We start from the raw sequence: 23,754 nt of genomic DNA, 5'->3' as shown, positions 1-23,754 counted from the left end.
TCCTACAGGGTGGTTGTGGAAGTCAGATGAGGTCATGGGCATGGAAGTGCCCTGCAGATAGCAAAGTCTGGTCCAATTATGAGGGATTACGATTGCTATTATTATCTACCCATAGTAACTGCTCTGGCTCAAGCGGCAACAAACACAGCCCCAGCCCCAGATCCTGGTGCAGATAGAGTGAGCTGGTAGACAGGGGCTGGGGCAAGGCGGGCGCTCCTCCCCGGCCAGCCACGCCCACAGCACACACGCCTGCTCACCTGGCAAATCTCCCTGGCACCTCTGGGCTGCCTCCCACAGTTCCAGGGAGTCACCCGGGGAGGGTGGGTAGAGACACTGACAGCCACCCACAGCAGCCTGTGAAAGCCAGGCCTGGGGCGGGGGTGCCGTGTCCCTGCAGAGGGGGATGATGGGCTCGGGCTAGAGTCCAAGGAGCCTGGCAGAGTTGCCAGGGGTACCTGGCACAAAGGAACTGCTTGGGGAGCCAGAGGGAAGAGGTGTGACCACCCACTGGCCCCACGTGCCCTTCCAGCCACCCTCCTGCCCCGCCTCCATGCACCTTTCACTCCAGCACTTCCTGGAGCTGCCAGGCTTTTGTTTATGCTGCTTCCTCCGCCTGCTCTGCCCTTTCCCTAATTTTCTCTCCTCTTCTCTGGTCAAAGCTCTTGCTCCAGTTTGCCTTGAATTACAGTTTGTAATGGACTAGTGGTTCTCAGAATGTGATCCCTGTCCAATCATCCGTCGATGGACACAGGTTGTTTCTGTATCGCAGCCGGTGTACATAAAGCTGCCATGAACATAGGGGAGCTTGGGGGTATAAAGCTAAGTGAGATAAGTCAGAAAGAGAAAGACAGATACTGTATGATTTCACTCATATGTGGAATCTAAAAACAAAACAATGAACAAACAAAAATAAACTCAGAAAACACGTCAGTGGTTACCAGGGGGTAATGGGATTGAGGGTGGGTGAAAGAGGAGACGGGGGTCAGTTGCATGGTGACACATAATAATTAGACTTTTGGGGGTGATTATTTTGTAATGTATACAGATGTTAAATTATAATGTACACTTGAAACGTATATAATAATAAAAATATATGATTCTTAAACCAACAGCATCAGCGGCACCTGGCAAGGTTAGAAATGCAAAAGCTTGGGCCTCACCCCAGACCTGCTGAATCACAGGCTCTGGGGATGGGACTCAGCAATCCTTGCAACCAGCTCTCTAGGGGATTGGAGAAGTACTGGTGAGGACAATACCCAGCCCTACTGGCACAGAATAGGTGCTTGACTGGCACAGAATAGGTGCTCAGGAAATATTTTGCGGCTAGAATAGAAAGGAAAATGAGAGTGGGTAAGACCCTTCCACAGGAGAGCAATCCTAGAGCCCAGAATCAGGCCAGCGGGGCACAGAGCTGTGGGTGGGCATGCTCAGAGAGGTCTGTGTGAGTGGTGTCCCCCTGGCACCTGCCCCGCCTCCCTGCTCCCTGCAGACTGCCCCATCCATATGGGGGGCAGAGAGGGCTTCTTGGGGAAGCTGGGAGGAGGCAGCTTTGGGGGTGTGAGCCACGGTGTTCTGGCCACGGTGAGTCACCTGGGTACATGTGGCGGCAGCAGAAGGAGGGGAGCTGACCTTTTGGGAGATGAGTGGGAGGTTAGCAGCAGGGAGGCCAGCAGCCTGGGTCCTGGCTTAGCAGGGATCAGGGAGGTAGGGTGTTGGCCCTGGGGAGGGCTGGGGGAGGGGCAAAAGGAGCAGGAAAGGGGACCAAGAGCATTTCAAGCCTTGCAGCTGGAAGGACTTCTTTAGATCCCCAAATATGAATCAGTGACTGGCTGGGAATCCAAGCCCCTGGCTGGGCCCCTGATCTTGCTGCTCCCCAATTCCTTCTGGCCTCAGAAACATAACATCTAAGATGCACTGAGTGCCGACTATCGGCGAGGGGCTCTCGTAAGCTCTGTACTTGCCTTCTCTTATTTCATTCTTAGAGTTGCTCCATAAAGTAGGCTCTATTATTTTCATCACTTTATCTTGTTAAAGACTTAAACTGACGCTCAGAGAGGTTAGGTCACTTACCTGAACTCACACAGCTGGTAGGTGTTAGTGCTGGGATTAGAACCCAGGCAGCCTGTACTGTTGGCTTCTGCTTTTCTGGCTGCCTCCTGCATGAAGGGGGATAGAGTGAATGGTGCCGCCCAGCTGTGATGCTCCATAGTCCCACTCACGTTTCTTTTGCTACAGGTTCAAGTATATTTGTTTAGACTGAAAGTTGGGGTGATCAGAGACTGCTTTTCTCTGTGTAACTGCTCCTGCCCTGGGGTGGATAGTGGGGACACTTCATCTACTGCAATAACTCACAAACACAGGCTAGCATGCGTGATCGTGGGCTCACGTGCGCACATACACACAGCAGGTACTTTTTCTTCAATGAAGACACATTGCTTCCTACCATTCTTCCTTCCTTCCCTCTCTCCTCTCTCCTTCCTTCCTCTCTGCACACATTGCTTCTCTTTCCTTCTCTTCCTTCCGCCCTCCCTCCCTGTCTTGCTTCAGACTCAGGTACCTTTTCCAGTACCTAGCATACAGTAGGGCTCCACAAGTCTGTTGCGTGAACCCAATTAACATTCCTAGAGGACCTAAAGGGAAGGGGATAGGAAGATACAAGCATAAGTAAGCCATGCCTACCCAATAGCTTGCTGTTGGGTGGTAGAAACTGCGGGGAGGAGCACAGCAAGTGTGTGTGTGTGTGTGTGTGTGTGTGTGCGCGCATGCGTGTGTGCCCGCATTTAGGGTCAGCACTGTGGCCAGGGCTCCTCCCTCCTCACCTAAATCCAACCCACTGGCCTGGTGAGTACTGATTCCCTTGGGTACTCAGCACTTCCTACGTTCTGCTGTGCAAGCTCAAGGGTATCCTTGGGTGGATGCCTCCAGCTCCCCTCTCAGTTGTTCTGCTGGCCCACAGTCCTGTTACCCACCCCAGGCACATTCTGCCTTTATGGCACTCAGATGCCCCCATGCCATCACTTAGGGGAGGCTCTTTGCTTTATAATAGTCACTATAGGGGTCTTTTAAATAGCATCCCTCTTAGTACATTTAAATAGTTACAGAAAAGGCAGCTTTACCCTTACCTCTTCAGGAACACAGCTGATAGTAATGGTGCATCCAATTTTAGCTCAGGGGAGTCAATTAGATGCTTGGACGTGTAGAGCAGATGGGTGGTGTCAATAGTGCCCACTCCTGCTACCCAGGGCCTACCGTTAATGCTTCAGGTTCTCAAAGTTAGATATTACTACACGTCAAGTTTTTAACCTTGCAGTCAATACAGTCTTGGGGGGCGGGGGCGGTGTCGGCTGGACGCTGAAGACAGACCTGTGTTTGAACCTGGACTCTGCCGTGTGACCCAGCTATGTGACCTCTGAGCAGGGAAACGAGAGGTTTATATGAGATGGTGTGTGTGAGTATTTAACTCGGCACATAGTAAGTCAGTCTTATAATTGATTTTGGATAGCTAACTAGCTGTCTGTCTGTCTGTCTATCTACCTACCCACCTACCCACCCACCTAGCTGCACATTTGTGTAGACCCCCTGCAGTCCTTAGACTCGCCAGGGCATGGGAGAAGAGTGAAGAACATGCAGATGGATGTAAATGGTGTGGGTTTAAAGTCCGCTGAGAACCTGCCGTGTGGAAGGACGGTTATTTCTCCCTGGGTCTGCAGGCATGGGCGGGCCTGACGTCTCTTCTCCCTCCCTTTACCCACTGAAGAGACGTGAAACTGAGGCAAGTGGCAGGGAGACCTGACTCCTGCTGGCCAGGTCTGTGGCTACCTTCAGAGGCCTGGGTGAGGGGCCACAGCTGAGCCTGAGGTTCCTCGGGTCCCTCATGTCCTAAGTGACCCGCCTGGGGATGGAGCCCACCTCTGCCAAGAAGTGAGTCCCACGGGGCGGGGGAGGGGAAAGCTGCAGAGGGGAAGAGGGCGGGCAGGGAACTGGGCTGCAGTGGGTGTCCCAGGACGACTGGGAAATGGGGCGGGGGGGCAGGTGAGATGCCCTTTCTTTCTGGTACCTGGCCTGGGCACAGGAAGGTAAGGACCTGCTCAGGCCCTGTAGCTGCTCTGCAGAGAGCCACAGGGCCATTCAGGATGTTGCTTATAATCGTGCCGCTTCACATTTCCACCGTGTGGAAGGGCATATAAAGAAGTTTCCTTTGCCCAGCAATTAACTCACTTCACCCTCACAATAGCTCAGGAAGCGCCAACTGTCATTATCCCATTTTACAGATGAGGAATTGAGGTGAAGGGGGGTTAAGAAACTTGGCAAAGGGCACGTGTCTGTGAAGTAGTTTTGTCTGGATTCTTTCCCTCCAAAAAACAAGGGTGTGTGGTGGGGTGGGGAGGAGGTCGTGTGCTGTGCAGAGCCTGAGTGTGCTGCTGAAGGCTTGGGTGTGAGTGGGCTGGGCGTCTGTGGAGGTGGCTGCTGGCCGAGCACGGGCACGCTCCACTCTGACCTGAGCGCAGGGTCAGGCACTCATCCACAGGTGGTCTTTCCCTCTACACTGAGTTCCCTGTTTGCTTATCTTTCTACCCAGCACAAGGAGATGCTCAGTAAATGTTTCTGAGCGCAGCCTTGGGCTGGCCTCACAGTAGCCCTGAGGCCACGGAGCGTGGCAGGGCTGCAGTGTGCTGCGCGCATGCTTCGCGGAGCCTCATTCCGGATGGCAGTGTGTCCCCAGCGTGGTGTATAGGGTGTGGAGGACGACCTTGGGGCATCTGCTGTGTGCAGGGACCTGGGAGCTATGAGGGACTCGGAGGGACCAACAGGAGATGGTGGCCGCCATCCAGGAGCGCGACCTTTTGAGAGGGACGGGAGGCTTTCGTCAATAATTATAATAGGAAACCCACTAGGCAGTCAGTGAATATTTGTTGAATATTGTTGCATAATTGAAACAAAGATCCGATAAGCTTTGGGAGGTGACTGAGGTCAGAAAAAGCAGGAGGCTTGGTGAGCATCTCATGATTCCTGGTGCCACCACGTGTAACTATGGCCATTCACACAGTCAGCCTCTGCCCATCTGCCAGCAGTGTACCAGTCACTCACCTGTCTGCAGGCCCGACCTGGGCAGGCTGTGTGCGTGCGCGCGCAGTGTGCCCTGTGGGCTCCTGTGGCAATAGCTCTGCAGACCTGGTGGCCCAGAACGGGGCTCTGCCTGCCCGAGAAGCCAGTTCATTTCACTGAATTCCGTGACCACAGACAGGCCCTGGGAGGCCAGCCAGACAGTTGGCAAAGACTGTGCGGGCTTCTCGTCCCAGGGGCCCTGGCAAGTGGCTGGCTAGATCCGGCAAGTTCATCCCCTCGACTCAAACACCACCTTGAGACATCTGCTCGATGGATGCTGGGTCAGTAGCATCCGGTGTATGTTCTGAAGGGAGCACGTATGTCTGGCTGGCTGTGTCTGGGGGAGTGCCTCATGGGACGCATCTCTCCTGGGGAGAACAGTACTATGTCTAGGTGTGACAGTCCCTGGGACAGCTGTGTGCGGCTGTGTGCATGTGAATGCCACTGTGTGCCTTTACAGTACCCTGACGGTTCTCTGTGTGTGTATGTATACACGTCAGGAGGGTATACACACGGCCTAGTAGGCTGTGACAGCATGTTGCTGTGGAAAGACCCATGGGCTGGGAATCAAAAGATTTAAATTTTGCTTCTAAAGTCCTCCTTTCCTGGCTGTCTGATCTTTACATGTTAGATAACCTCTCTGAGCTTCAGATTTCCCGCCTGTGTAATGGAAAAAAATGATACCAGCTCTGCTTTCTGTAAAGTATAAAGAATAAAAATGAAATAGTGCATATGAAAATGCTTTGTTAATTACCATGTACGGCGTAAATGTGAGAGATGATTGTCATCACGGCCCAGCTCATCAGAATGAGAAGTTGTATGTGGCTTAAAATAATCCATCCAGTGAGCGGTGTGAAAATGTAGGTCAAATCATAGCCTCAGAAGTTGAGAGAGGCTAATGGTAGCTGCCTAATCTAACAGGCCACCAAATGGGAAGGTGCTTTGAAAGCTGTAAAGAGTTACATAAATGTAAAGTGAAACGATTATGTTTAAGCCGAGAAGGTACATGTTAGTCCTGTTTCCGGATTTGGAATAATAATGACCAGAGCAGCACTGGAGACTCACGCACGGTTGTACTTGTGCGGGTGTGTAGATTTGTATGTGTGCCTCTCTGTGTGTGTGGACTTCTTTATCGGGCACCTACTATGTGACAGTCACTCAGCAACTGTTTTCGAGTGCCTCCCCTGTGGCAGGTGCATCGGCCTGGGAATGCCAAGATGAATAAGAAAGTCCCTTCCCTCAAGGAGCTGGTGGCCCGGCCAGGACAATAGCAGGCAGCTGCAGTGCTGGTAGTGGGTGCTACAGGAGAAGCATCCATGAGTTCAGTCTAGGTGGAGGATGAGAGGGAAGGGAATCCAGGAAATGAGACTGGAAAAAGTAAGGGTTTGCTGGTCAACCTGAAGGAGGGTCGATGCTGAGGTGCTGGGGACGGGAGCAGCCCCATTTGGCACCTGGTATGGTCTGTTTATGCACAGGTGGGAGGAAGGCAGTGGGGAGAGGAGCCCAAGCCTGCCAGCCAGATCCTGGGGGCCTTCCTTCATATGGCCTAAGGGGCTCTGGCTTGATCCTGCAGGCTCCCGGGAGCCCCTCAGCAAGGGCTTACGCTCTGCCCAGTGACATAATCAGCTTCGCATTTGGGGAGGATCAGGGAGCCCCACTGTTCTTGAGTAGCTCAAGACAGCAGTACCAGCTAGATGCTGGGGTGTGTCTGTAGCAGAGAGTGATGGCTGCTTATGCAGGACAGTGAGCTGGGGTTCGCATGGGGGCAGGAGGGAGGAGGAGGGGGAAAGGAGGGAGGCACTTTTGTGAATAGTTCTGGTCAGGATGTCCCGTGGGAGCGGAAGTTAGCAGTTCTTGAGTGACTATCGCGTGTTAACTCTCCCTGTATAACTTCATTTAATTGTTGTTAACATCGCCGTGCGGTAGATACTATTATCCCCATTTTATAGGTGAGAAAAGCGAGACTCCGAGAGGTTAAATAGCTGGAAGTCACTTGTGAGTAAAGAGCAGAGCAAAAAGTCCAGTCTACCTCTGCCCTCCCAAAGCCCACCTAACTAGGAGCTCAGTTCTGCCCCCCCGGCCACCTCCCACTGGAAGGATTGACTAATTAGTTCCCTTACTTGACAGATGAGGAAACCAACCTGGGCTCAGATCTGTTCCTGCTAAGTTTGTTACTGTTTTCCAGCTGCTCCAAGTCACTGTGGATCAGATTCTTCCCTTTTAGAGTATTAGCGACGCTTCCTAATTCAGTGCTACTTGCAGATTTGATAAGCATGCTTTAAATTCCTTTACCCAACCCAGCAGCAAAGATATTGAATGGAACAGGCCCTGTGACAGATGTGAGAATGAACCCCTTGCTATGCCTCCTTAAGGGACATGGCCCCGAGCCACCTGCTCTGCCTTCTCCGGGTGTTACCCCTCTAACTGGCCGTGTGAACGCAGTCAGGCCCAGAGCAGAAGGTATCACCTTCCTCTTTGCCCTCTGACTTGTAACTGCATCGCGGAAGAATGATATGTTGGCCCCAGATAACAAGCTGTCACAAAGTTGTGCCTCAGGACCTGATGGAAAGGGCACGGAGTCACTCAGACCTGGGTACAAGGCCTGACTCAGGCTCTTGTGGAGACTTGGTTTCCCCAAGCACAACTTGGGGTGAATGCTGGCCTGGGCGTAAAGCGCCGTGCCCTGTGCCACCCCAAGGTACAGGTTCAGTACATGGCAGCCTGCTCTGGTGATCTCCACACTTTCAACGGGTCAAGACCTGGACAGGTCACGTGGCATTAGGGCACCCACCCCTTCCTCCTGGGTGTGTTGCACTGAATTGAATTCAACAGAGGGAAAAACATGTGGCATAAGGTGAGGAATGACAGCAAGTCTGCAGATGGCACAGGGGTTGCCTATCAGGGGTCCCCAAAGGCTTTCTCCACATGCTGCTGGAAGCTGAGGCTTGCCAGTCCTGAAATGTCAAGTGCCTTTGTTTTGGGGTCAGTGCTGTGTGGTGTCCATGGTTCATTTTTTTCCTGCTCAGAGGCTCTGATTGGCTTTCGCATCTCTGATTAGTTCAGAATGAAAGTGAGAAAATCAAGTGAACCTTCTGTAAGAAGTGCAGTTTGTTAAAGAAACAGTTCAGAGCCCAGAATTTCTGGGCAGCAGGAGTCTTTCTGGACCCCATGGCTGCCTAGGCTGATCCTGACTCACTTTGGCACCCCCTCTTTTCTGCTGCCCTGTGCATTACAGCCCATCGGCCCAACTCCTAGGAATGGCCAGAGGTTCTGCAGGGTCCTGCCCAGTGCTTTCCAGGCAAGTATGGGGGCCTGGGCAGGCTTCCCGCCGCTGGGGAGTCTGTAAGGTCTTGTCTGGGGGCACATGGAACCCCTGCTAAGTGCTGGGCCTGGTCTAGGCTCTGAGGATCCAGTAGTGAACAAAATCAACAAGGCACAAGTCATTTGTTCATCTGTCCTCTTAAAAACCTGAGAAGCAGGTGGGAGGGACACCCATTTTATGGATGAGGAAACTGAGGCTCAGAGAGGATGGTCCTACAACTAGCAAATGGACAAGCTGGGCTCGTGTGCACTTTGGTTCGCTGTACACCCTGTGCTTTCCATGATCTCATATTGACTCATTGTTTCGTAAGTGCTGAGTTACTTGATCAGAAGGATCAAGACTGCACCCATTTAGCAGTGGTGGGATCAGACCAAAAGCACCACCTCAGCCTGAAATTCACCATAGTGGTGTAGATCCAATTGAAATCTTCACAGATATTAAGCTGCATTGCTAATATTTTTTCTTTTTGAGATCCAAGTGTTCTTTTCTTAAACGGGAGTGTCTGTGAGGTATCAGAAGACAGCTTGGAACTAGCAGCCTGGCCTAGCTCAGGGCATGTGCCTCCCCACCGGAGACCTCCCCACCCCTTGCCCCGGTGCCGTCCCCTCTCACCTACAGGCAGGCACCGGCTTCCTGGCTTCTCTTTCAGACCTTTCTCCGCGGGGCTCCTTAAATGGTCCCTTCAGCGCCTTGATGCTCGTTGCTAGGCCGTTCTGCACAGCGTATGGACGTGCTCTTTCTCAGGGCTGCCATCACCACTCCCAGCCACATTGCTGTGTCCTTGACTTCTTTGCGTCCGACAACGTTGGCCTCTGGGTTGGCAGCTCTCTCCTTCCTTGCACCTACAGCACCACCCCGGTGTCCTCTTCTGCTCCTCTGAACACGCTCCGTCTCCTCTGTGCGCTCTGCCCTCACTCCAGCTTCACTGGAGCCTCTCCTGGGTGCTAAGGCCTGGCGCCGCTGTTCACCTTCTACTTGTATCTTTTTGAAGGACTCCTAGACCCTCAGCTGTGACGGCCCTAAATCTCCCTCTTGGGAGGGTCTGTCTCCCAGACATGCCTCCAGTGGATGGATGCTCCAATGTCTACAATTGGTCGCAGTAGGTTTCTGTCTGCGTGTCCCGCCATCACCTGAAGATTAATGTGGCAAACCACAAGCTATTTTGAAATCGCTGAAAATGAAAGTTGAGTGGGACGTTGAGGGCCACCTCCATCAACTCCTCAGGGAACCTGTGCACCTTCCCCTTCTTTTCCGTGGCACCAGCCCCGCTCAGGTTGGCGCCCTCCCCAGGGAGGCTGCGAAGCCATCTTTAGCTCCTGACATTATGCAGCAGCCTGTCCCTCTGCTGAGTCAGGGTCCCTTTCTCTGTCTTCCCCAGTATTGTTTCTGCTCGTGATTAGTCATGCAGGAGCCAGCTGAGTCAGAAGTGACATGTGGGTGGTTTGTGGCCAGGCTGGAGCAGTGAGGCAGGAGGACTTTCTAGGTTTCTGTCTCTGTGCCCCAGACAAGCATGGCCCAGTCCCAGCAGGTGCTGGGTGAGGTGTGGGTAACAAAATCAAACCTTTGGTCCAGCACTCAGTGAATGAGGGGAATCAAGATAAGGCAAGACGTTGTCCCTGAGATGCCCCTGTGGGGTGACAGGCATATGGAATGCCAGTAAGACATGGCAGACACTTCAGGGCAGGTATATTTGCAGTGGTTGTAAGTCCTCCATTGCCTACGCTAGTCCCCACGCCAAGTGTTGTATGGACTTCCAATATACGTTGCTTGATTCCATATTTCTTTTCTTGCGATGTTATTTCTTTTCAATAAAGGTGACTTGTTCAATGTATAGCTAATTTAACTTTTGTACTGTGTGAGATTCTTTTCATATTAAAAAATTCATATCCAGAAACAAATTCTTTGTCAGTGCCTGTCATGATCCTGCAGTTCAGACACGTGGCCACCAGGCGTGAGAGCTGCATGCCGCAGGGGCAGGGGTCTGTCCCCCCAGGGGATGTTTAAATGGGGCACTAAGGGTGGCTCAGCTCTGCCAGGCAGGAAGGGGGTGAAGTTCATCCCTGTCAGGGACTGTGTGTCTGTTGGGGGGGTGGCACAGGGAGGAGGCCTGTGGGAGCCGGGCCTGGCTTCATAGGCTGTGTGTCTATGTCCACAGGAGGGAGAGGAGCAGGAGGAGGCGCGCGCCAAGGAGGAGCGGCAGGAGCCCAGCACGACTGCGCGGAAGGTGGGGCGGCCTGGGAGGAAGCGCAAGCACCCCCTGGTGAGTGTCATGGCCCCCCCAACACACACGCACACACACAGATGTGTGTCCTGCAGGGGCCTGTGAACATTAAGGCCCGGCGATGGGGCCTGGCCCTCCGGCGATGGAGCTCACCTACCTTCCCCATTTGAACTCCATAACCACCCTCATGACTTCCCTTTTCTGCATTGAACGGGAGATCCCTAGAGACCAGGGGAGGTGGCAGATCTGGGACTTGAACCAGGCCCCTGACTCTCACTTCCTCTGAAAGAGCAGCAGGAGGTCCTGACAGACTCCCCACCATGGCTTTGTCTGGGCAGAACTTGCTTTTCATGAGGCTGCCCATCTACACACCCGCCCTGGGCTTCGGCTCCACCTGGAGAACCTGGAGGAAGGGAACTGAGGTCTAAGAGTCTGATCAAAACGAGTAGGGAAGAGATGCAGGCTGATGAGTCCCTTTGTAAGAGCGAAGGAGAGCTGGGCCCAGTTTAAATCCTGTAGAAGTATAGGCCTCAGAGCTGACCTGCAAGCCCCAGGCTTCTGGGTGCCATTGCCTCTGAGTCTGGGGGGAGCTGTGGAGCGCAAGGCCCGTGGGCTGTAGGAGCCTGCCTTCCTTGTGTCTTAAACTCAGAGGCAGAGCAATAATTACTTGCCAGCACCAAAGACAGCTGGTTCCTTTCTTTTAGCCCCTTCCAGCTGAGAATGAGAAATTGAAGCATGGAGGTAAGGCGGAGCCAGGAGCTCCGGATTTGTAACTCTGCCCTTCAAGGAAATGTTCTCAGCAGAGCAGGATTTTCTCTCTTGGGGCAGAGTCAGGGTGAATGGTGGCTGAAGTGAAAGGAGCTGGCAGAGAAAGGGAGGGAGGGCTGCACCAGCTGGACCTGAGGGGGTTTTCTCAGCCAGGGGCTTTGGGAATCAGCCGGGTACTAAAGTACACCGCTGCCAATTCTGCTTGAAGATTGGGAGGGGAAGAGGAGGGCAGAAGTTGTTATTTAACTAGTAAGCAATTTTAAACATTTTAATATTAAAGCAAACACAGATATTTTATGGCCTGGAATATTCACGGTCTGGAATGAAAAATTCACATGAAGTTGAAAGATAAAACGGGACTTCAAAGGAATGCCCAGCTTACAGCTGACTCCAAGCTGTACCCCCAGATTCCCTAGGTGCCGTCCATTCCTCTCCCCCATAGGGCACCTAATGGGAGAAGGTGGAGGCACAGTGCAGGCTGGAGTGGGTGGGGGAGCCAGGCTGAGTCAGAGCCCACTGGTAATTCTGCATCTGCTCCTGTGCCCGTGATCTGCCCAGAAGACTCTGCCTTGTTGCAATCCACGTACTGGGGACATGTGCCCCCACCTATAGCAAATAAAGTCCTGCAGCCTTTGACTCCTCCTTGTGAATCCCTGGAACCAGAGGAAGGGCACGTCACTGAGATGTGGGGTGAAGCCCCGGGGGGCAGAGGGTACAAGGAAATCAAGGACAGGTGTGTGGAAATGTGTCCGGACATAGACCAATAGGAGTGAAGAGGGGCACGGCTGGGTAACTGAAGGATCAGTGGGTCATATCCCCCCAGCCTGGAACAGGGCCCCATATGGAAGGAGAAGCTCTGTCTTTGGTGTCCAACAGACCTGGGTTTAAATCCTGGCTCCACCATCTGTGTAACCTTGAACCTAGGGTTTCTGTTCTAAAAAAACAGAGAGGCTAAGGATGCATTCCTCCTAGACCCCTGTGAAAATTAAATGGGTTCAAGCACCAAAAGCTCAGCAAAGGTCAGTCCTGCCCTTGCCTGGCCAAACCTCTCTTCAGGAGGTCCCAGCAACCTCAGTTTGACAGAAGAAACAGCACAGGATTTACTGTTTCCCAGCTGTGTGATCTTCAGCAAGTTACTGAACCTCTCGGAACTTCTGTATATTGATAAAATATGGCCGCCAGCAATACCTGCCCTTTCCGCCTCCAACAGTGCTTTGCAAACAGCAAAGTGGAATCCAGATGCGGGGAGCTGGCAGTGTAATACAACTGCTTCCCTGCAGGGCTGGTGGGGCCCATGCCTGCAAGACCTTTCGAGTAGAAGCCTAGCATTGGCTTTTCAGCAACCTCATGGGAGGCTGTGCAGGTCATAGTCTGGATGTGTTCTAGGTGACACCTCAGAGAGGCCCCAGGATGCGAAGAGAGCGGCGAAGTCAACGCTGATTGGGGAGGTAGGGGGGCAGCTGTTGTGAAAGGGACCACTTGCATATTGGGGCAACACAGAAAGACTGACCCCAGAGAAAACAGCCAGCACCGCCCTTCCTGGGCAGGAAGGCCTGGGAAGGGGCAGAGGAGGAAATTGGTGCTGTAGCTAGAGGTCAGCCCATGGCCCCCTGGCCCACAGGCCATCTAGTTCACTCGTGGAGCAGGTGCTTGCCCCAGCCTCCTCCCCTCCCCAGCAGAGGAGCACAGCAGGGAGGGCTTTTGGGGGCCCCGGTGCAGCTGTGGCCCTGGGAACCATTGTGCAGGGAGCTTTAAAGCAGCTGAGTGTGTGTCATCTAGCTAAGCCTGGAGAGGGGAGGGAGCTTGGCCCAGTGCCCAACAGGTGGAACAGAGTTGGGAGCACTGGGGAGCATGAGAGGAAAACCTGGCTGCAGGCCTGGCTCATTATTCGTACGAAGGTTGCATGAGATACATCCACAAGTGTCCTCACCATCCCCCAGCCCCAAGGCTGGAAAATCTTTGTCTCTCTCCCCCTTTTGCCCCCAAGGCCTTTCCGGCGCTGGTGCCTTCCACTCATTCCTGCTCCTGCAACTGTCTCCTGGCTGCACCCTCACCCAGACCAGACTCCTCCTGCCCCCAGGATTGTTTCTCAACCCCCAGCCTCTCCTCCCCTTGGGACAAACACTGTGCACCTACTGAGCACCAACCAGAGTCAGGGAAGACATACAGCTCAATAAGACTTATCTTTCAACCTAGTGAGCTACAGAGAGGGGGCTGCACATAAGGATGCTAGATACAGTCCGTGGCACATCTCTATTCAAGAATCTCAGGGACTCTGTTTCTTATGGGACGAGATCTGGAATGCTCCATCTCTCCTGCCCCTGCCATGGTGTTCAGTAGCCACATCTTTTGCCAAAGGAACATAGAAACCCCAGCTTCTGCCTGCTCCCCGGACCCGTTACGCAGGGCGCACAGCCCCTTTTCTCTGCGTGCCCCAGAGCCACAGCCCTGCAAATGCAGCCCAGTTCAGCCATTGCAGCCCACACTGGCTCTCCCTTTTGAGCCTTTTGTAAATTTAATCAAAATGAACATTAAGATAAAAGGCAAGCGATAAGCCCCACCCCCCACGCCCTCACGTGCTCCCACGGCGATGGTCCGCAGACCTGACTTAGAAGCACTGGTCTGCAAACTGTTTGTTCCCTGTCTGTACAGAACTTGAGAATAGTATTTAGAAACTTTTATGTATTAATTTGATATTGTCACCATGTCCAAGTGTATGATTTTTTATTTTACAAAAGTACCATTTCTGGATGACTTGGGAATTAAAGCAACAAAAACAAAAGCAAAAACCTGGCCTTTCAACCCCAGTTGGAAAAGCAGGTGCAGAGGGCCTGTCTCTTCCACTAGACCAGGGGTGTCCAAACTGCGGCCCGCGGGCCAACTGCGGTCCGCAATCCTTTGTTAATTGGCCCGCAGCAAATTCCAAAAATATATTTAGTTTACTTAAATAAACCAGGTGAGGCAATAGGTGCCTTGATAAAGTGAGTGGCCTTGAGTGAGTGGCCCGGCTGTTTGTGTATTTTACCGCATATGGCCCTTGGTGAAAAACATTGAAAAAAGTTTGGACACCCCTGCACTAGACGTTTAGTGCCACCTGGCAATGTACAGTCACTGAGCTGAGCCACTGTGCACTGTCTGCCACTTCACTGAGGACAGAGACCTTGAATAAAGGCTCAGAGCTGAGCAGCACTTTATTGCCTACAAAGGCCTACAACAATGACCTCATGTGACGCTGCCAGCGCACCTGTGCGAGGTAGGTAGGGGCCCGTGCCACCACCCTCCTCACATTCAGATGGAGAGACAGGTTCGGAGAGCATGGACTCCACACCTCCCAGCTGCAAAGCCCACGGTGCCCGTTCCTCCTCACCCCTCTAGCTACGTGATCTGGAACACTGGGTAGTCAAAATTTTAATTAAGTTAACATATGAATGCAGGGCTGTTTGAACAAGTGTGTGGACCTGGTCAGAAAAGCGTACAGAGAAAACATAGAGGAGGGTGACTGACCCAAATACCAGGGAGCCCGTGGGGAAAACGGGAAGGCTGTGGGGAACTGAGGAGTGAGCGGTGGGCCCATTACAACCGGGCAGCAACTTGGTCTGCGGCACTGGTCTTGGAGCCAAGATGCTCGAAGCCCAACAACAGGAAACAGGAAGCCAGTTGCAGGGCTGGGCGGGGCTTAGGAAGGGAGCTGGCACCTGGACTCAGGGCCTGTGGGCTGGCCAGTGCCTATGACAGGGAGGAGGGGACAGGGGCATGTGGGCTGGTCTCTGCTGTGAGCCTGCGTGTGGGTGTGAGCCTCTGGGCGGGCGGAAGAGGCATCTCCCTGCTCACCAGCTCCCGAAGACCCTGCTGAGTAAGAAGTGAGGGTGTCCAAGTCTGGTTCCTGAGCGGTCACAGGCCCAGACAAGCCCTGGGACTGCCTTTGTCCTGCGTGCTGGTTAGAGCTGGGACACCAGGAACGACAGTTTCTGTCCTTGCCCACCGGATCCTGGGGGGTGGCCGGCCCTGTGGGACTCTGTGCCCTGTTTACTAGCTATATGTATTTATTCATTGAAGATTTATACCCACCAACTTCCTCCAGGGTTATTTTTGCTCAGTGGGAGTACTCTGAGGTCACCTCTTGCTAAGAATAACCCAGAAAGGGAGGGAAGGGGAGGGGGGGAGGAGAAGGGGCTGGGAGCAGGCGCTGAGCTCAGCCAGGCCGGCCCAAAGCCAGTGTTACTCCGCGTTGGAGGCGGAACCTTCAACACAACGCCTGAGCGAGTGAGTTCAAGAGGGCAAACTGCCCCTCTTCAGAGCAAAGACTGGGGGTATAAACTGGGGGATGTTAGGGAGCCATTCTGCCGAGGTTTAACCAGCTGGGTACAGTTTAACTCAGCTGCTGGGAGGCTGCAGTACTGGCTCCTTTGCTAACCTAATATAACCTTTTGCTCCATCTCCAAGTTAAGACAGAGCTTAAATCCCCTCTTTGTGTCCAGGTCAGAGCAGCTCCTTTACTCACTCCTGGGAATCTGACTCAGTGACTTGGAACCCTCTTGTTTTTATGCACAAAACTTCCTGAAAGAGAATCTCCCCTTGCTGGGCCCCAGCCCCTGGCCGGCCCATCAGGGGACTTCCCCACGTGTGAGCCTGCGTCAGTACACTGCTGCGGCTGCACCCCTGTCTTCTCATGTTCTCGAAGGTGTGAGGAAAACGGGCTGTCATGTTTCTCACGAGGTTAGAGACTTTCCTTGTCGCTGTGCCCTGCAGCTTCGTCTGCTCGTTCCCTGACCTGATGGGTCAGATGAGCATCCAGGCCCACAGAGCCAGGTCCGTGGGCTGGACTTCAAGTGCAAAGACATGCTGGGGGTGGGGCTGGACTTGGGCCTTCGAAGGGAGGTAACATTTAGAAGTCAAGGCAAAGTGGGAGGCCTTCCTCCCTTAGGACCTTCCTAAGCGTAGGTGTGAAGGGCAGAATGAGCATGTGGGTGCGACATGTCGTGGGGAGGCCTGAAGGCTGGGTAGAGGGCTGTTTCTTGTAACGACGCTTTCCATCTTGGTTGGAGGTAGTCTGCAGACAGCCCGAGTGGTTTACACTTGATCCTCTCAAAATGTGTTGTGTTTTTCTAGGTTGTTTTTGAGGAGGTGGGGGGCGTGAAGCCATGGGGGTTAGGCTTTGGGAAGCTGGCTCTGGCGTCCATGAGCATGACGGGCTGAGCACAGAAGAATGCAGGGAGATAGGAGGGTGAGTCGGGTGATGCCAGAAAACACACACCCAGGGCCTGTTGCAGGGAGGCAGTGGTGGGGCGGAATTGGCAGGGCCTGCGCTGCTGGCTGCTGCAGACAGGGAGAGGAAGGGGCGAAAACAGATGTTTCCAGACCTCAGACATGGCGTCAGTGTTATTGTCAGAGGCTGAGACTTCTGGAAGGGAGCAGATTTGTCAGGGGCCCTTTCGGAGGCCACTCTAGGTTGCGGGTCTTATTGGGGGAGCATCTAAAGGAAATCCCAGAATCTCTGTTTCGTTTTCCCAGCAATCCTTGTTCATTTCCATTCTGCCCTGGCCCCTTCCCCAGGGTCATACATTCCAGGGCCACCTCCAGCAAAAGTGGTTCGTTCCCTCAGGCCCCAGCCTCCCGGGCTTCTCTCGAGCCCCAGCTGCACCTGTGCCACTCCTGCTTGGCAGGTACTCGCCGGCACACGCATCTGGGCAGGGTTGTTGACATTGGTTTTCTTTCATCATCCTCACCTAGAGAATTTTGTGTGTTTTGGTTCTGCCACCCCAAGAAAGATATAACCGAGCTGGACAAGTTCCAGAGAAGGGCAGCTAAATTGATCAAGGGGATTGCAAAGCTGCCAAGTGAGGGCACACTGAAGACATTATGACTCTCCAGTCTGGAGAGACAAAGGCTGAGAGGGGATGTGATTAAAGCTATGAAATCATGTCCAAGGGTGGGGCAAGATGGATGAGTACAGCCCAGTTAGGGGCCGGGGGGTGGGGTGGGGAGATGCCCATTAGAAACTTCAGAAAGGTAAGTGAAGCTCAGAAAAGAAAGCAAGATTTTCCACAATCCTGTCACCCTAGGCATGGATGGTAGAGGTTGAAAATAGACATATCTTGAAAAGAGATTTACTTAAATACGTGGATCTTCTATACATCATGGCTTTTTCAAGGGAGCCTTCAGCTCACCCTGAAATCCTTTGAGGTTGACATCAAAGAGCACAGCCAGGCCCCCTTCCAGGTGGACAGGTGTCCCTGCTGGAAGCGGAACCCTCAGTGGGCTGTCCATTCTTGTATCCGCTTGCCACGGCCAGCAGGGGCACCGGCGAGGTGACCTCTGAGGCTTTGCTGAGCCCTGAGGTTCTCAACACACACCCCTCTGGAGGAGTGGGGGCGGGGGGCGCAGCTCCCAGCCTAAGAGGTGAGGGAAATGGAATCTACAGGTGGGTGCCCAGACTGGGACCACACTCTGAAGTCGGCCCTCTTTGGCCTCTGGTCCTACTGTCCACCGATGGCTCTTTTAGCCGCTCTGTTGGGAGAAGGAAATTGGGGGGGTCAGCCTTCTAGTTCCAAAGTCTTGGAGCCTGGCTCCATTTACCCCGGGAAGGCTGAGGAGGGAGGCATTTGGGACCTCTGTTGGGAGGGAGCGTGGGGTGGACCTCGCTGGCTTTCTCTGCCTCAAGGCCACTTCCGGCCAATCAGATCAGAGGGCTGCCAGGGGCAGGGGCTACAGGAAGGCGTGGAGCAGGGGAAAGAGGGGAGCTAGGGCCCAGTGCCAACACTGGGCAGGGGGGAGGGCATGGCTGCCCTGCTTAAGTGGACTCTGTGGCTGTTTCCTGAAACTAGAGTCAACCTGGAAAAATCCAGGCCTTGGTGGGGGGGCTGATGGGCCTGCAGGAGCCGGGGAACTGGAATGAGCTGCGGGCGTGAATGGAGGGGGACTGTTTGTGTGTTTGTTGACATCGCTCTGTGGCATCTTGGTCCTGTGGCAGGCTGGTGTCTCCGGGCAGTGGTGCACAACCTTGTGTGTCTGTGCATGTGACTGTGCGTCTGTGTGTCTAATCAAGAGGCCGATGCTGGCCTGACGCCAGGGTTCCCGGCTGGCACGGAGCTGAGCGCTGCCAAGGGCCTTAAAGGCACAATGGGAATAGCGTGGGGAACGCCAGGGAGGGTGAGGCTGAGGAAGGGCCGGGAAGGGGCCGTCCCGACATCTGCTGGCCTCCGGGCCTCCGGGCCTCCCTCCCCAGAGCTGCCTAGGGTCGGGGAGAAGGCCCCTTTCAGCCACAGCCCCTGGCACCGGACTGGAGGGCGAGTAAGGAGCCCAGAGCCAGCCCTAGCTCCAACCTCCAGGGGCTTCCAGGGACCCCGGGCCTCCCCCTCTACACCTGGGCCCAGGTGAGCCTCGCAGCCCCCGTGCACCCACTGATACTTGGGCCCCAATCTCCCTTGTATTGTTTCCCTCACCTCTTATTTGCCAGGTTTAAATCTTTTGTGTGTAAATATTATAACTATAGTAAAGGGCCTCTGAAAAATCACTTCCCTGTTTGGAGCCTCCACACTCCGTAACTTGGGAGACAAGGTCTCCCGTGTGAGGGAGGGGTGGGAGTTCTGGGGTCTGGTCCAGACTTCCAGCAAAGGGGGAGGTGGGGCCTGGGGAATTGGCTTTTGCCTGGACAGGTTCACTGCAGAGGGCTCCTTCTTGCTTTGCCGCTGGCTTTTCCTTGCAGTGGCTGCTGCCAGGGAAACAGCCAGCAGCCCTCCCCTGGCCCTGCTTAGGCCCATCAAAGCCTCTTTCCTCCTTGGAACCCGTGGGATTTGAGGTTGGGCTTTTCCGGAGACTCAACCCAGAGGGAGAGCCAGCTTTCAAATGCCTCTCCTGTACCTGGGTCATTCTGGAAGCTTTACCACTTAGAAGGTGTGTGACCTGGGGCAAACCTCCCAGCCTTTATCCTCGGGAAAGTGAGGGTAACACTACCCATCAAGATAATTGGAATAATTAAATTTATTAATCGTGTATTTCTGCCAGGTTCTGTGCTTAGTACTGGCGAGCTGTAGATGGAGTGGTTGGAAGGGAGAGAAATGAAAAAGATAAACAAGGCAAAGCTCGGGGTTTAGGAGAGAGACACACAGTAAACAAATAATTAGTACAGTGTGAAGAGTGCCATGATGAGATAGGGTGTGAAAGCTCTCTGTAAACAAACGAGGCAGCAGGGGGCTGAGGGCTGCAGGGGACACTGGAGGGGTCTTTACCCCCGCTCCTCAGGCCAGGCTGGGACCAGCAGCCTGCCAACCCCGGTGGGACTCTGGGGATGGGGCGAAGCTGAAGGGTCTAAAGACCAGAGCCTAGCACAGATCCTCCCAGGTTTGTGTGTGTGTGTGAGTGTCTGAGAGAGAGAGAGAGAGAGAGAGAGAGAGAGAGAGAGAGAGACTTTAAAATGTTCCTTAGAAGACAGGAAGTAGAATAATGGTTACCAGGGACTGGGGGCAGGGGGAATGGGTTGTTGTTGAATGGGTACAGAGTTTCAGCTTGGGATTAGGAAAAGTTCTGAAGATGGATGGTAGTGATGGTTGGACAACAATGTAAATGTACTTAATGCTACTGAACTGCACACTTGAAAATGGTAAAAATGGTAAATTTTAGACTATGTATATTTTACCACAATATTGTTTTAAGTTTTTTTTGTTTTTTTTTAATGGTCCTTAGGAAAAAAGGCAGTGCCCTGGTTAGTGCCCCTACCCTCAGCCCAGGGTTTTCCAGCAACAGCCCATTTTGACATTGACATTTGGGGCTGCATCACAAACTCTTTGTGGTGGGTGCTGTCCTGTGTCTTGTCGGCCGCTGAGCAGCATGCCTGGCCCCCACCCACAAGAAGCCAGCAGTCCGCCCCACCCCAGTATGACAGTCCAGTGCCCTCTGGAGGTATAATTGCCCCCAGTTGAGAACCACTGCCTTCCCCATCTTGGAATAAACTGCTCATAGGAGAGAACCAACGAGTGGGTAGTAGGCGACAGAGAAGCAAGAGGCAGTTGTCTCTGGTGGAGGGCTCGCCTAGAAGGAAGGCATAGATCAACAAATTCTGAGGGCCCCCAGGAGGTGGTGGGCAAGGTTTGAAGATCCAGAGTGAGGCGTAGTAGGTGTGGGTAGGTGCACAGTGGGTGATAGGATCAAGCTTTACTCAAATTGGTTGCACCCACCCACCCCAGGGAGAAATGAGGGCGCTCACTGCTGCCATTCCCATTCTGCCACCTCTCCTGCCCACTCGCCTGCACCCCAGCCCCACAGGTGAGAAGCAGAGGAAGTTGAAATTGTCACCTACAGCTGCTGCGGGGCGGGGCGGGGGGTGCTTTCTAAAAGGACCAGGGCATCTACTTCTAGTCCCTCCTCTTTCCATAGGAAAAATGAGCGTCTGGGGGTGTGCTGCGTCTCCTTTCATGGCAACTGTAAAAATACAAGCAAACAAAACCAGAATTTTTAACAGTCACATCTGACATACAACAAAGTTGGAACTCCCTCTGTGTGAGCAGGATATTCTCCCTCTTAGTCTCGTCTGTGGCGGTAAGGAAGCAATGAGGGGTACTGAGCACCTGCCGCTGCCCGCGCCATGCTCTCCTAACTGGATATAGCCCCTGCCTCCAGGAGGCTCAAGATAATGGTGACAGGGAGAGGCGGGAGTGAGAGGAAGGCCTGGAGGTGGGGCAGAAGGGTGCAGGCCCAGCTGGAGTGGCCTCCGCCCGTGGCTTCCAGCTGTGGATTATGCTGTTCTCCTCACCTGAGATGCCTCTTGTAGGAAGCACCCAGCGCCTCCCCAGAGAGTTGGAGAGTCACTTCAGTCCATCTGCCTGTGGACTACCTTCCTCCCTCTCGGTGGTTTCTTGTAGGTGGATTTGACCTGCCAGTTACCCTGGGCCCCAGAAAAAGGGCCAGGGAGGAAGGGGTTCAGGGTGGGTTCTTGAAGGTAAGATGGACCAAGGGGTCCACGGCAGGAATCAGCAGCTCCCTCTAATCCCAGAGCTTTGGTTGACTCAGGCTCATCCAGGACCAGAGAGGACAGGCAGTGGAGAATGGCCTGGCTGGGAAGAAAGGGGGGTGAGGACTGGCGGGGTGGGGGTGGGGGTGGGAGTGGATTTCAGCCCGCTGAGCTAAGCCCAGGCTGGAGCTGTGCAGAGTACTCCTCTTCCCCCTCATCCAGCCACCTCGGGGAGGATGGTGTGGCTCACACCACTTTCTCACATCACTTCAGACAGGGGTCCTCCAGGGCAGGCCTGGGAGGGGGGGGCTTGATTAGTGTGGGTCGGGGCCCTGGGCTTTCTTGGGTCTCAGAGCAGGTACTCCTGGCTGTCTATGCTATGGAGCTGACAGTCAACAGGAAGTGAGTCCCAGGGTGAGAGGGGGCCATGTGGTTGGTCCCCAGGCAGGAAGTGAATGACAGCAGAGTTGTCTCGAGCAGCTTTGTGGGGCGAGGAACCTGCCCTAACTTGAGGTGTCTGTGGGGCAGCGAGTAGCTAGAGGAAAGGAGTTCACGGCCATGGTAAGAGATTGGCTCTGACCTGAACTTCTCAGCCCAAGTTGGCCCGTGGGACCCCATCCCCACCTCCCCTGTGGTGCCTGGGGCAGCCTGACCTGGGGGTGGCTGAGGGGGCCCAAAGTGCCCCACTCTCCAGGCTGCCTGGCCCGTCTGACTTTCTCACATGAGAAAGCCTTGAGGGGTGAAAGGCTTTTCAACAGGGAGGGGCACCCCAGGCCAGGGAGCCCTGCTGTTTCGAGCAGGGAGGTGGGAAAGACCCTTGGACAGAGTGTGTGGGTCATGACACGTGGGGACAGGCTGAGGAGAGACACGGGGCCTTCTTGCTCCACCAGCATCCCTGTGTTTGACCTCCTGGCTCTGCTGGCTTTGGGCCTCAGTGCCCAAGCCTAGTGGAGGAATTCTCACTTCCGTTAGAGGCCTGCTCTTCCTCTTGCTGCAGCCTCCCCCATCCCCAACGGCTGAGGACTACACACGTTTGCAGCTTTCCATGGGAGGTTCTCTTCCTGGAAGAAGGCCTGCCCCAGGCCACCCCGTGCAGCCAGAACAGATTGCAAAGGCCCTGGAATCCTCTCTGCTGGTTGGTCCTCACGCTGCTACGTGTGACGCAGCCTCGTCCAGGGAAGACTCTGGTTTTGTTCTGTTTTTTTTTCCCTCCATGGCCCTTATCTCTGTTTGTCACCTCTGGGGGTTTCTTACCAGACAACAGTGGGCTTAGAGTTGAAGTCTCAGACTCTTGCAGCAGAAGCAGCCTTGGAGGTTGCCGGGCTGTGCAGAGAAGGCCTGGGGAGACCAGTGCTCTCTCAGGCTGTCGGGGTGCGCCTGAAGGGTATAACTCTTTGGAGGGAATTTGGCTGTTTCTCTTCATGAGTAGATTGGCATGCCCTCTATCGCCGTCAGTCCACTTCTGGGACTCCAGCCTACAGAAATCCACCGGTGCACAGAGCTCAAAGTACAAGGGTTCACGGCAGCGAAAGCAAATCTGCCCAAAGGCCCACAACTAGGGAACGGTGTGAATAACTTCTGAAGCATCCACCTGAGAGAGTGCTGAGCAGCTGTGACACAGAATCAGACAGATCCATAGCATGGGGATGGAGAGAAACCCACTCTGCTTGTTAAGGGAAAATACTGGCAGAACAATGTGCGTAGTAGGATGTCCTTTTAGAAAAAAAAATTCTGGATGTATGTGTGAATACATATGTATAAACACGTAACTTACATGTGATGATAGGTGCATAGAAAACTAGTCTAGAAAAGATACTTGCCAAACTTTTATTCAGGATTTACCTGTGGACAGTGATTTTGAAGGTAGGGAATTGAAATAAGGGCTTTCACCTTTTAACACTACCCATTTTTGCATGGTTTGAATTTTCAAAACATGTATGTCTGACTTTTATAAATAGAAAAAGAAAGGACTTAAAAAGAAGGAAAACACCTTCAGTGGGCCAGCCTCGTCATCTCACCTCACAGGTGGGGAAACTGAGGCGCCCTCTTGGGCCGTGCCTTACCTGAGGTTGCAGGCCAGCAGGGCGTCTGCTGAGCTAATACTGCCTGGCCCTTGTGGGGCAGGCATCTTGCGGATGGAGACGGCGGGCAGAGTTGCCAAAGGCAGACTGCTGCCTGTCGGTGTGGCAGAGCGCCAAGCACGGGGGGGACATTTCCATTCTTTCTGAGATACCCCAGCCTACTTACCCCTGATGGCCAAGGACGAAGTGCTCTCCAGGCTCTGCTGCGCTCACTCTGTCTTCACAAAGTGTGTGACCTAGAGCAAATGACAGAATTCTCTGAGAGCCTCCCAGGGAGGTCGAGTGGCCCTAAAGGGGTGATGGGTCAGAA

General features: G+C 53.7%; 1 protein-coding gene across 8 annotated transcripts in view; it reads left to right on the top strand.

Moving 5' to 3' along the window:
- The window catches only part of DNMT3A (DNA methyltransferase 3 alpha), a 118,987-nt gene that overhangs the window by 43,905 nt on the left and 51,328 nt on the right, over positions 1-23,754 (top strand). For 7 of the 8 annotated variants that reach the window (XM_074331764.1, XM_074331765.1, XM_019712718.2 and 4 more), the window contains one exon: positions 10,584-10,688. In XM_074331764.1, coding sequence (XP_074187865.1) covers positions 10,584-10,688 — 105 coding nt within the window. Of the gene's footprint in view, positions 1-10,583; positions 10,689-21,905; positions 21,925-23,754 lie in introns of those variants that run through there. The other variant, XM_074331766.1, reaches the window with a different exon arrangement.

Source organism: Rhinolophus sinicus, linkage group LG05 (assembly GCF_036562045.2).
Source record: "Rhinolophus sinicus isolate RSC01 linkage group LG05, ASM3656204v1, whole genome shotgun sequence".
Lineage (NCBI taxonomy): Eukaryota > Metazoa > Chordata > Mammalia > Chiroptera > Rhinolophidae > Rhinolophus > Rhinolophus sinicus.
Note: the sequence above shows the minus strand (reverse complement) of the source record. Positions and strands in the feature narration are given on the sequence as shown.